At 39.0% G+C, this 12,724-nt stretch overlaps 1 protein-coding gene across 1 annotated transcript in view; it reads left to right on the top strand.

Moving 5' to 3' along the window:
• LOC144968237 (uncharacterized) overlaps window positions 1-12,724 on the top strand; it is a gene marked incomplete in the record, with an annotated part of 55,732 nt that overhangs the window by 30,650 nt on the left and 12,358 nt on the right. The window contains 2 exon segments of the mRNA XM_078906385.1: window positions 1,148-1,609; window positions 2,261-2,454. Coding sequence (XP_078762511.1) covers window positions 1,148-1,609; window positions 2,261-2,454 — 656 coding nt within the window.

Here is a 12,724-nt window from a genome sequence, read left to right as displayed (position 1 = left end):
ATTTACAGAATGCTTCCGCTACACTTAGAGAACAACGCAGTCCGTGCTATGTGTGTTTGTGTGTGGGTGTGTGTATGTTTGTGTGTGTGTGTGTGTGTGTGTGTGTGTGTGTGTGTGTGATCATGGCAAGTCTGAACAGGTGACACCGATCCCAAAGATTCAAAGATACACAACAGTCACATCTTGATCAGGGTTTTCATTGTTAGCATGGATGAAGTCAAAGAAGATGGTGGATGGGTCTGTAATTGAATCAATCCACCGCTGGCAAAAAAACCCTATATTATTATATTGCTACTCTTTGTCAAAATTACAGAATGTAGGTAGTTCGCAGCTCGTCAAAGAATTAATAGTAAGGTCTATCTATTCCGGTCATGTTAGAGAGAAAAAAAAAGTCGTTTTGCCTGTCTGTGGATGGCAATTTAGTAAAACATTAAAGGGAGATAAAAGCAAATAATCAGAAGATATGCAATGATTACAGATACATCAGATAGATAAGGTAAGAGTATCAGATAAAGGTGTATGTTAAATATGGGAGATTGAAATTAAAATAAAACTATCTAAGTAAACGGTAGACCATTCATTGTTTTATTATTATTTTTTTTTTTCAAAATAAACATTAGCTTTGTAGACGTGAATTTTGTGCGTGATAAACTTTTGTCCTTTAATTTTTTTTTAGGCTGGGATCGAGTTTGCCATATCCTTAGATGTTTTCACCTAAGGAAGTAATAACAAATTAACGACTCAACCTTTATAGTTCATTAAAAAAAAAACGTTTCCGCCTTTGGTATGTTTCTTTGTTTAAATAATTTGTTAGCACTTTCGACACTATTAATGGTCATACACGCGCCTGACGTAGGGTTATATGTTATGTGGATCCAAGTCAGCATCAGCATGCGATTTTATTGGCTTCAGGTTGAGCACATGTGTAGATTACTGCTTAGATCTTCTTTTCTGAATTCCTCTCGTTTCTTCTTACATGTCCTTACTCTCCGTCAAACAAGTGTTACATGGACATTCTAAAATATCTATTTCTCGTCCTGTGTACCATGCTCCTGATCTTTGGTTTTGTTTATGACCTAAAAGTGCTGCGAATGTTAAAACTTTTGAAGCCAGATTTAATCTAACCATATTATATGGTTTCTCCCAGACCTGGACACTGAATTTTTCGGCTCCCCCTCGGCTCTGGACTTGACCATGAAAGCATCATCGGCATCCCATCTCAAAACTGCAGACGCCATCATAAGCAGTGACGCATTTTTAAATTCCTCCTCCTCCTCATTATCGCTCACATCATCGGCATTAGCATCGTCGTCATCATTATCATCCTCATCCCTATCATCATCATCCTTATCAGTCATCAAAGTCGAGCCGGAGACGGCCACGGCAGGGGCTTCAGCCGCTGCCGCCGCCATCATCAACGGGCAGCAGCAGCAGCAGCAACTTCAGCATCAGCCCACCATAATCGTTACCACTACCTCATCGCCTTCGTCGTCGTTATCGTCGTCGTCAAATCATCTACTGGGGTCTACCACTTACCTGTCGTCTGATTTGTCTCTGCCGGCCATTCAGATCAAACAGGAACCCCTGGACCAACTGATGGAACAGGCAGGTCAGTGGACTTCTCTCCCTTATTTTGTCTTGGGTGTATTTGATTTTTTTTTTTTACCCTATAGATTTGCAGACATTGAATCAGATCAAATGTAAAGATATTTTTGGGTGACAAATAGGCCAAATTTGGAATTCTTTCCTCCTAATTGGGACTTCCCCCAACTCTTTTATAGGGCGAGGTGATGGAAATGTTGTCACATTACTTGTGAATTGATTTGCGACCAAAGTTTAACAACCCATTTATTATTCAGTACTTTAAAATGGCAATTCATATGATGAAAGGTGTAAATCATACGCTGTGGGAAATGCACGTTTTTATTTGAAAATTGGATTGTAAAGAATATTATTTAATATATAATATAATAATATATTTTCCCTATTGCTTGTGGCAAGTCTTCAGTCAACTCCAGGTATATCTAATTGCCCTTTATAGTGAACGCTCACCTTTCCCTTTGCACATATTGAACCCATTGGACCTCAAAATGTTGCAAACATAGATCTAGTGATGCTTTAAAATTAAACTCTTAACATGATCTTGATACTTTGGTTGGAACGAATAAGCGACAGAACAATTGAATAAAAGAATTCACTCTCACCCGTCAAAAGTTGACCTAGTAATGCAATATTTTTACTTGTGCCTCCACCTCCCCAGCTGGTCTGGAATCCATCGCCCTTCCCCCGACCCCTCCTGGCAGTTCTGGCAGTGACAGCGAGGGTAGTCAGAGTCCCCAGCGGTCGGCACCGTCCAGCCCTGTCAGGTACTCATCTTCGTCATTACGTCATCACCACTCCTCCTCCCCGCTCAGTTCCGGAAAACCTTATTCACAGCCTTTGTTCGTCAATCCGGTAAGTCACTTACTAAGTAAAAAAAAATAATTAAAAAATAGAGTTTTAATATAACGCAATATCTAATGTGAACTAACTGCTTTACAAGGGGCTCTAAGGTAACAGCAATATACTTAACATGCAGGACTAGAAATAAAGCCTGTAAGGCGATATTAAATTGTTTTTTTCTCTCCGATAGACACAACGCCAGGTTCTCATTTTACTCCTGAGTTTGATATGAGAATGTGAGTAAAGAACCTTCTCCAAGGACTTAACAGTCCGAGGGCTAGTGTCATACCACTAATCCCAACTGAGATAGTAATACATACTATATTTAAGCTATGCGACTCGAGTAGGATATTGTGTATCAACTGCCTTACCCAAGGACACAACACAAGGTGGTTAGCGATAACTGAGAATCTATCAAAATTGCTCTACCGAGCACGAGCACGTGGCTCGTGTGTGTTAGGGATGCTTAGCTCGTTGGGTTTTCGTATATGGGTGAATAATGTGTATGTATGTATGTATGTATGTATGTATGTGTGTGTGTGTGTGTGTGTGTGTGTGTGTGTGTGGGAGGGGATTGGGGGGGGGGGGGGAGGTTGGACTGGGAAGGGAAGGTTTGTCACAGCTGTTTTGGTTAGGTGAGTGAAAACACAAACTGTGTTTTCTGATGCAATGGGCTGACGTTTGCATTACTTGGATTTCATTTATTATTATTATCTTTTAAATTTATTATTGGTTCACAGGGACCAATCTGAATCTATATGAACTATGGCGTTTCACTTAAAAGCTGTGGTGCCGTACTTAAATTGATTCATGAAATTATGCCCGGATCCTGAACTAGGGTCTTTTGCTGAGAGGGAAAGCAGTCAGGGGTTATTTTTCTTTTTATTCTTTTTTGTTTTCTTCTTTCTTTTTATTTTTGTTTTTCTTCTTTCTTCTTTTTGTTTTCTTCTTTCTTTTTCTTTTTTTTTTCTTCTTTTTTTCTTCTTTTTTTTTTTCTTTTTCTTTTTTTTTTCTTTTTTCTTTTTTCTTTTTGTTTTCTTTTTCTTTTTCTTTTTTGTTTTCTTTTTCTTCTTTCTTTCTTTCTTTTTTCTTTTGTTTTCTTTCTTCTTTCTTTTTTCTTCTTTGTTCTTCTTTGTTCTTTCTTTCTTCTTTTCTTCTTCTTCTTCTTCTTTCTTCTTCTTCTTCTTCTTCTTCTTCTTCTTCTTCTTCTTCTTCTTCTTCTTCTCTTCTTCTTCTTCTTCTTCTTCTTCTTCTTCTTCTTCTTCTTCTTCTTCTTCTTCTTCTTCTTCTTCTTCTTCTTCTTCTTCTTCTTCCATTTATATTAAAATTCCTGTTTAGTATAATGACCACCAGAAGAAAACAATCTGACCGAACAGCCGTTTTGATTTTAACGTGTTTTTAATGATAGCGATGATGACATCGTCCCATACAGATTTGGAAAATGTCCAACATTGTACATACATATCATGTGTAGTTTATTATCTTATCGTCAGAGGCGCTGTTGAGATAGATTAATGGGCTCTATCGTTGTTTAACTAACCCTCATCAAGCGGTGTTCAATCTTGCCCTTACCCGACAGGGTATCTTATCGTTTTCACTAAGAAAGCAGTAACGGCGATGTGACTTGGAATTTAAAGGCTGGGACGTCTTCGTCAAAAGAAATTGTTAACAAAATTAAAATAAAGGTTTATCAGTTTCATTGTCATTATCAGCTATTCTGTCGTGTTCTTCATCTAAACGCCTTTATGTTTTTACAAAACCTACTTAGACCTGAGAACATTGACTTCAAATATCGATAGATTCAAAGGCTAATTTATTTATTTATTTTATTTATTCATTTATTATTTTATTTATTTATTTATTTATTTATTTTAATCTATCATAAAGCCAACAATTTTTGATTAAACTCTGATTTTTGGAGCCCTCCCGTCGAGAGTTGTGTGAATGTCTTTGTTATTTTATTTTTCTTCATTTTTTTTCTCTCTAATATTATTGGCTGATTTCATCAGCTTGTTCTAATTTTGATGGATCTTATCAAGTCAAGTGAAAAATTCTTTAAAGGTTTCTGAAGCAAAGTTCAAAATTCAAATTCATATCGTCTGCTTGATCTTTGACCACATTGTCATGTTTGATGATTGTAGGGTCTTGTTCGTTATATTGCCGATTGATTTAAGCATTGAGTGTGTATATATGTGTATGTGTATATATGTGTGTATGTATGTAGTTGTGTGTGTGTGTGTGTGAGTGTGTGTGTGTGTGATTGTTGTGTGTATGTGTGATTGTTGTGTGTATGTGTGTGTGTGTGAGTGTTGTGTGTACGTGTTTTGAATTTAGGTGAATGACCTACTCATCTCTAACGATATTTTATGCCATAAACAGTTTGACACTGATAAATTTTTAGAAGTGATGATAATGGTGGATGGTGATGATGATGATGATGATGGTGATGATGATGATGATGATGATGATGATGATGATGATGATTGTAATTAAAAAAAAAGATTGTATTCACAATCAAGAAATACAATATTGTGATCTTCCTTGTTTGTCAAAGTTTTGCTGTTTTTTTTCTTCTTTCTCTCCTTAATTTTTGATGAATTAAGCAGAAAACCATTTAGATATATTTTAATTTGCATTGACCGTATTATTTAACATCTGCTGCCGATACGGGAACACATTATTTGAACATCACGCAAGGAGCATATAACACACAACACCCAAACATATTATACTCTTTGCCAATTAAAATCATGGGCGTCATAAAATAATTATAATGATGTCTAAATTTTGTTTGTTTAGCAATTTCGATATTCATATTTGTATATTGTTTTGTTTTTGTTTGCTTTAAAAACAAAAACAAAATCAGAGTTGCCTGCGCCCGATATTCCTAATGTATCGATTGCTGTATGCATTGGTCGGGAAGGTGGGAACATGAACAAAATAAAACAAATAAAAACATGTTGTATATTGCATCCAGAGAGGTCTGCAGTTAAAAAAATGCAATTAATTGATATTAGACAAGAAATGTGGATCAAATTCTATCCATCCATCCATCCATCCGTCCATCCGTCCATTCATCCATCCATCCATCCATTCATTCATCGATCCATCCATTCAATCATTTATCCATCCATCCATCCATCCCCATCATCCACCCACCCAACGGTCACCTACCTACCTTCTAGATGTAGTTATTAAAGGAGTGACATGCTCATCTTTTCTATGAGTTTAAATCCCATACTTAACAATGAATATTAGAGTCTCTACTCCAGCCCACGCGTACTGGCTTTAACCATGTCTTGTACTTGCTTACTACTATGTGTGTGTGTGTGTGTGTGTGTGTGTGTGTGTTTGTGTGTACACAAAGTAGTAAGCAAGGACAAGGCATGGTTAAAGTTTTATATAATATAATTTGACGACTTGTATATTATGACGTTTGGCGAACGTTTAACTTATCACCTTAATGAAACCCGAGTTAATGAAGCAGGAATGCGTGATTCTTTGATGATTTTTACAGAGTCATGCATTCAAATACGCATAATACACAGACACGCATACACACACACACACACACACACACACACACACACACACACTGGCACATACACATACGATCCAAGTTTCAATAGACACCGTGATTAATTATTTACCAAAATATATTATGATACGTTATTTGAACACCGTGAGAGTGTTTATGTTCCCCACCCATAGTTATTAAGCTTCTCCACTCTGTATGTCTGTCTGTCTGTCTTTAGCTTCTAATGGTTCTCGCTCTGCTATGCATATGGCAGTCTATCCAGGACGCAGACTTATCACTGCAATCGTGTACGGTCGTTTATCTCTAACCGTTCGCTGGTAAGGTCTCCTCCCAGTGACATCTATAGATAGTATGCGTTTGGCCAAGAAGCTCACAACATTGCCATCCGGAAGTATTACGGACCAACAGACAAAACTGTGTGTAACCATGGCCATTTTATAGTCTGGATAATACAGTTTAGTGAGAAGACCCGAGTGACGTCAACTTCGTTCTATCTATAGAGGAGGTCCTTGTCTCCTCCACATCTGTGGTCTCCTCTCCTCTAACTTCCCGACTACAGATTGGATGTGAGCATGTGACTCCGAACATTTAAGCGAAGCGCGTTTGAAAGAAAAGTGGCGAGTATGTAGGGACAATCTCCGATGTGTTGTCGCGTGCCTCGTAATCTTTCATCGTCCACTGATGTCAAGAAATAATGGATTCGTTAATTAGCGAAGGGAAAACAAAACCAAAACGCACCAACCCCCCCCCCCCCCCCCCCCCCCCCCCAACAATAAACAAACCCAAAACAATTCCGAAAAGAGAGAGGACGGAAAACACACACGCATACACACACACACACATCACACACACACACACACACACACACACAAATAAAAACAAAGCAAGATGCACTGTATTTTCTTATGTATCTCTCGTGTTTTAGAGGTCTCGTATTACTTCTTTGTGTGCCCTGACAGGAATACATGCTTGCCTAAAGCGATAACACAACTTGGAAACATTTTCATTTTAAAAAAAAGTATCTTTTGTCGTCTCTCTCTCTCTCTCTCTCTCTCTCTCTCTCTCTCTCTCTCTCTCTCTCTCTCTCTCTCTCTCTCCCCTCCTTCCCTATCTATCTATCTATCTATCTATCTATCTATCTATCTATCTATCTAGAGAGAGAGAGAGAGAGAGAGAGAGAGAGAGAGAGAGAGAGAGAGAGAGAGAGAGAGAGAGAGAGAGAGAGAGAGAGAGGAGGTGGTCAATCCCTAATCCACGCTATGACTGACCATAATGTCGACGGATGAAAACATAACAGGGTTTATTCTTTGACTAGATACATCATGATTTAGTTCTATAGTTTAATGCTAGAATGGGTATGATCATGATGGTGATGATGAAAATGATAATGGTGATGGTGATCACAGAAATTAGAGCATGACCTTCCGCACTCATTTTTTTCTTTCTCCGTCGCTAATGTTATTTAGTTTGGATTCGGTCGCATTGTTTGAGGAGAAATAACGTGTGCGTGCCTTAAATAGGCTAGTCATAAATTGATACTACAGGTATATATTCTAACAATATATCCCGTATTTGTGAAAAGGGCGTCACGCGGCTAAATGATGTTCGACAATGTCCTTAAAAGAATTTAATTAATTTTTAAATAGAATTATTATTTTTTGTTGTTGTTGAGATATTATCTTCACTCCATCACGAGTCACGTTCGACCAACAGTTTGGATCTGAGTGACCTGGTTGTAATTTGAAGGTTTGCATACGTCGAAGGCATGCTTCCATTTTGGCTGCCGTCACGCCAACGGTCCCTTGCTCTCAGGCCCATTGAGTCAGAACGGCCATCCTTTCTTTGTGCGGGTATATTGTGGAGTTGAATACGACTTTCTTCCAATCTCATCTTAAGACTCTGCTTTCATATAGCAACAGTCTATATGGTGTCGTACTACTGTTATAATGATCTATCCAGACCGCAAATTTATTGCCGCATTCGTGTACGGTCGCGAACCCGCCCGGAAGCTTCGTCACAACGCAGTATCGCTCAACTAGATGCTCTGCAGTTTCTGGCTCTTGTCCGCAACGCGTACACGTGGGACATCTTCGCAAATGTTGAGGAATGGGGAGTAGGGTGGTAGATTCTTTATACAATATTAGCCTCATCATGCGCTCTTGCATTATCAAAAACCATGCAAGCCGCTGTATTTTCATTCAAGAGTGGGCGGCGGCTCAGATAATGGGTGGATGAAACGGTTAAAATGATCATTAAAGTCATGCCACCTTCAGAAAGCTCATGGTAGTCCCGTCCTCGCTGGGCAGTCACTGCGAATGTCAGTGTACAGTTAGGACATCTTCGAATGTTTGGAAGTGAAATAAAAAAAAAATATTAAAAGGGCTGAAATCTCAAAATTGTGAACTACAATGTATCTTCATCACTCAGAATAACATCATAATTGTCGCCGTCATCATCACCATCAAATTTATTTCCGTTGTCATCATCTTCATTAAAAAAAAAAAAAACTTTTATAAAGCGAAATACCCACTAAACGTGCTCGAAGCGCTTTACAATCTTAATCGTATTCATTGTTGTCTTACTCAGAGTATTTTCATATCGACTTTTGCATCAACAATGCGTTTTCTGGCCAATTGTTATTTTGTTTTTGTAATGTGTATTTTTTTTTTCAGAGTACGATAACCTTCTCAGTATGTCTGTCTTAGAAACAAGAGACTGGAAAGAGGATGGTATTTGTATCGGGATAAACTATTGTAGCCCCCCCCCCCCCACCCCCCCCCCCCAAAAAAAAAAAAAAAAAAAAAAAAAAAAAAGAAAAAAGAAAGAGACAAAAGAATAAAGGAAACTGAATTCAGAGTCGAAAATGATCAGAAATTTTTAGCATTATTACCACTCCGACATAAACCCGTTTTGAGACGGTAGGTAACTTATAAAGAAATCACAAGTTTGAGGCAATTTGGCGTGTGTGGCGTTGTTGTAATCTCTTTTTATTCACATAATATACACAATATTATGTAATTATTATATAAACGTTTTCTGGTTAAATGATAAAAAGCCATTTAATCATTTTGTATGTGTAGCTGTATGACTATAATTTGATATGTATCTAATCATAATAATATACTATTTCTAAAGGAATATCGTATTTCTAAAGGAATAGAGAGAACACGACATGATTTAATTAATGACAGCAGAATGGTTCCCGTCAGAAACAGACCGTGTCCTCGCGTAGTGGGGTTGGTTGTTACCATGTTGTTGTAGCCCTTATATATTATTATTATTATTATTATACCAATAGTAACTTCTAGATGATACGGGTGGCTGTCTCTAATTTTTGTGTTGAAGTGTAATTACTACGTCGACATCTTGAGAAGCCCACCCGCCCTCCGATCCCAAAAGGAGGGGGGAGTTCAATGATTGAGTTGATAGTGCCAATATATTTATAATATTCAACAAGATGCACTCTGGATTATCAGGTTTAAGAATTTTTGTCTGAGTTGAGAGTCGTCTTAATTCATCAATACTTTAATAAGAGAAAAAAAAATAAGTTCAAGCCAAAATTAAAAAACAAAACAAAACAAAAACAAAAAAAAAAAAAAAAAAAAAAACAACCCAAGAAAACAAAAACGTTTTGTCTTTGCGCTGTAGTCATCATCTCTCCTACATTTTATTATGACTATCTATGGGGGCTCCAGACTCTCTGAGAAAGGGCTGCGAATTTCTGCGTCAAATGTACTATTTTAAATACTTAGCGGAAGGTTGCTTTGCTATTGACAAAGAGTCCTATTCAGGGACAGCAAGATCCCTTCTAGTTACGTTCTAAAACAATGAATTGGGCATGGGACACGCTCATTGCCAGCTAAGAGTGATGAGTGTCAACCAAGAGTACATGCAGCTTCAGATCAGTAACTTCTGTCCATCTGATAGTCTTGCTTAGGGATACAATCCCTTTTCCACATGACCCTGAGCTCTGGATCCGTGAAGGATTAATCACTTAACTGCTGTACTCTGGAAAGACACGTATTTAAAAATTTGGTCAGAAAACTCGTCCTTCAAAGATCGACCGATTTAAATGACCCTCACCTTGGCAAAAACTCCCAAACCTAGGGACCAAATTTTTAAATACGTGTCTTCCCATAGTACGGCAGTTAACTGGTTAATAATGATTTAGTGAATGGTTTTGTAGTCGTTGTCTTTAGTGTGAGAGCGAACAACGACCTCGTCGTCCATGATATTCGTGGGTTAATTGGAAGCAACTTTGGTGTTATTACAACTCATTAATACAGTATTGTGTGGTCATTGTTACAGTCTAAATGGTTTGAAGAGGGTTTTTTTGACTTGTAATAATGATTATTATATCCCTACAATCGTGTTGTTACAAGACTGCGGTAAACCAACTAAAACACATATCTTTTTAAAGATTCGACCAGAGAAATTTTATTCCCCAATACATAATTATTTGGAACTTTAACATTTATCATTTCAGGTTTTAAACATTTTTGGTAATTAATTTATTTTTTTAATTTTTTTTTTGGGGGGGGGGGGGGGGGGGGTCTTCATTAACGGTATATTGCGTATTGCGTGAACGTTTTCTGTCGAGTGTTATTAGAAAAACAAAACAAGACGTTTTGTCACTGAAGGGCAAAGTATGGCCGCGGTCAGGTGGTGTGGTGGGTTGTGGTGGTGAAGGTGGTAGAGGCGATAGAGTAGGTATGTGATAGATTGGACTGCCTACACTAAGCAGTCGTCGACGGGTTAAGCTTAAAAATAAACATTGTGGTATGTGGTCCGATCTTTACCCAGTAGGACACGAAGGAGAAGTGGGGAAAGGGGGGAGGAGATAGGTTAAGGCGACGACGTCACGAAGGATATAATATTAGACGAGAGAAAACCGTTAAGGACTATTATGACGTAGTGGACTTAGTTATTTGCTGGTTCGCATATTCTCGTTTTTTTTTTTTGGGGGGGGGGGGGGGTAGAGAAGAGAAGAGATAATGACCATTCTCACACCGCGATGGCTTGTTAGTGCTAGTTGTAGAAGTTTATCCTAGTCCCTGTGACATTAAATTCCTTGCTATCTTGGATGGGATGCCAATCTATCTCAAAAGTACTTTTTTTTTCCATATCTAACAGACCAAGCCACCCAATCAGTCACAGTAACTTGTGACCATTATTCCAGATCAGATTGATATGTTTTTGTGTTCGAAATTTAACGGCTCTATCGTTACTTTTAGGTCAAATCACAGCGTCTATCATCTAATTTTGAGGTTGTGATTTATGTAAAAGCTTCATAACCTTTTGTTTTAACCGTTAAAAAAAATAAATAGATATATTATATATAACCCGGCCTGTTCAAATGGAACTGAAAGCAAAACTCCATACTCCATAGAGATCAAAGCCTTTGTGTGCCATGGTGACTTGATTTCATTCTCTCTCTCTCTCTCTCTCTCTCTCTCTCTCTCTCTCTCTCTCCTCTCCTCCTCTCTCTCTCCTCTCTCTCTCTCTCTCCTCTCTTCTCTCTCTCCTCTCTCTCTCTCTCTCTCTCTCTCTCTCTCTCTCTCTCCATCCATGTCGGCTGTCAAGTCTTGCAATTTTCACAGCTAGATTACAACGGACGGAGGAAAAAACAAACAAACAAAAAAAAAAAAAACAAAAAAACACGATAATAGTATGCATGACCTTTAATGTAGTGCCGCGCTGAGGACCGGACCGAGGACCGGTCCCACGGTCTTTTAGCTGTGAACCGTGGTCCAGTCCCAAAGAGGAAGACCGCCGGCGGTCCTCACTTCTTATCACCTTTCAACGGTCTCGCGCCATACTACTTCCCCAGCGATTCGTTGCCTCGGTCCTTTGCCTATCTTCCACCAATCACCACCCATCCCACTTAATTAATCGCACCCACCCCCCTTTGCCATACACTAAACGACACAGACGACCACAGAGGCAGACGACCACCTCCCTCCACTCCGCAAACCGCCCTTTCGTGTGTGAGATGGGGGGAACAGGAGGAGCACGCCTTGGACGATTCCATTATACGGGGTAAATTTCAAAATTTACTACACCATAATGATCGCAATGACAATGATCTATGATGAAGGCATGACCCCTCTTCTCTAATGGGTTATTGTTTGAAATGTATGTGACTACTAAAGATGTGTGTGTGTGTGTGTGTGTGTGTGTGTGTTGTGTGTGTGTGTCGAACCTAGCAAGTTGCAAGTCTGATTTTTTGTTTTTCTTTTGTCCATCTCTTGTCGCCACTCTTTCTATCGCATTGTTGTCATTTAAAATAATACAATAATATTAAAATTTCGTTTGGTGTTTTAACTAATCAAGTAATATGAGTTTCATTAGTTTCTTCCGTCCAAAAAAACCAGTTATAACGTCTGTATTTTTTAAAAGGTCCAATAGAATATTTGGGGACCCCGATAGCTCAGTTGATAGAGCACTCTCTTTATACGCAAAGGGCCAGAGATCGATCCCGGGTGCAGTCGATTTTTTTCTGAATCCCTGTCTACCAGCAATGAATGGGTAGCTGAGTTTGTTAGATCTGGCGAAAAGTCACCATCGACCCCTCTTATCACCTCATCCACCCCCTCTTATTATAACTCTCACGTCTCTCTCTTACTCTTCAATGCTCGCTGCCCTCTAATGTGTGTGTGTGTGGGGGGGGGGGGGGGGGGGGGGGGGGGGGGGGGGGGGGGGGGGGGGGGGGGGGGGGGGGGGGGGGGGGGGGGGGGGGGGGGG

This window comes from Berghia stephanieae, chromosome 3 (genome assembly GCF_034508935.2).
Source record: "Berghia stephanieae isolate SIO BIC M18660-M18661 chromosome 3, UCSD_Bste_1.3, whole genome shotgun sequence".
In the NCBI taxonomy this organism is placed as follows: domain Eukaryota; kingdom Metazoa; phylum Mollusca; class Gastropoda; order Nudibranchia; family Aeolidiidae; genus Berghia; species Berghia stephanieae.
This window is presented reverse-complemented; position numbering and strand designations above follow the sequence as displayed.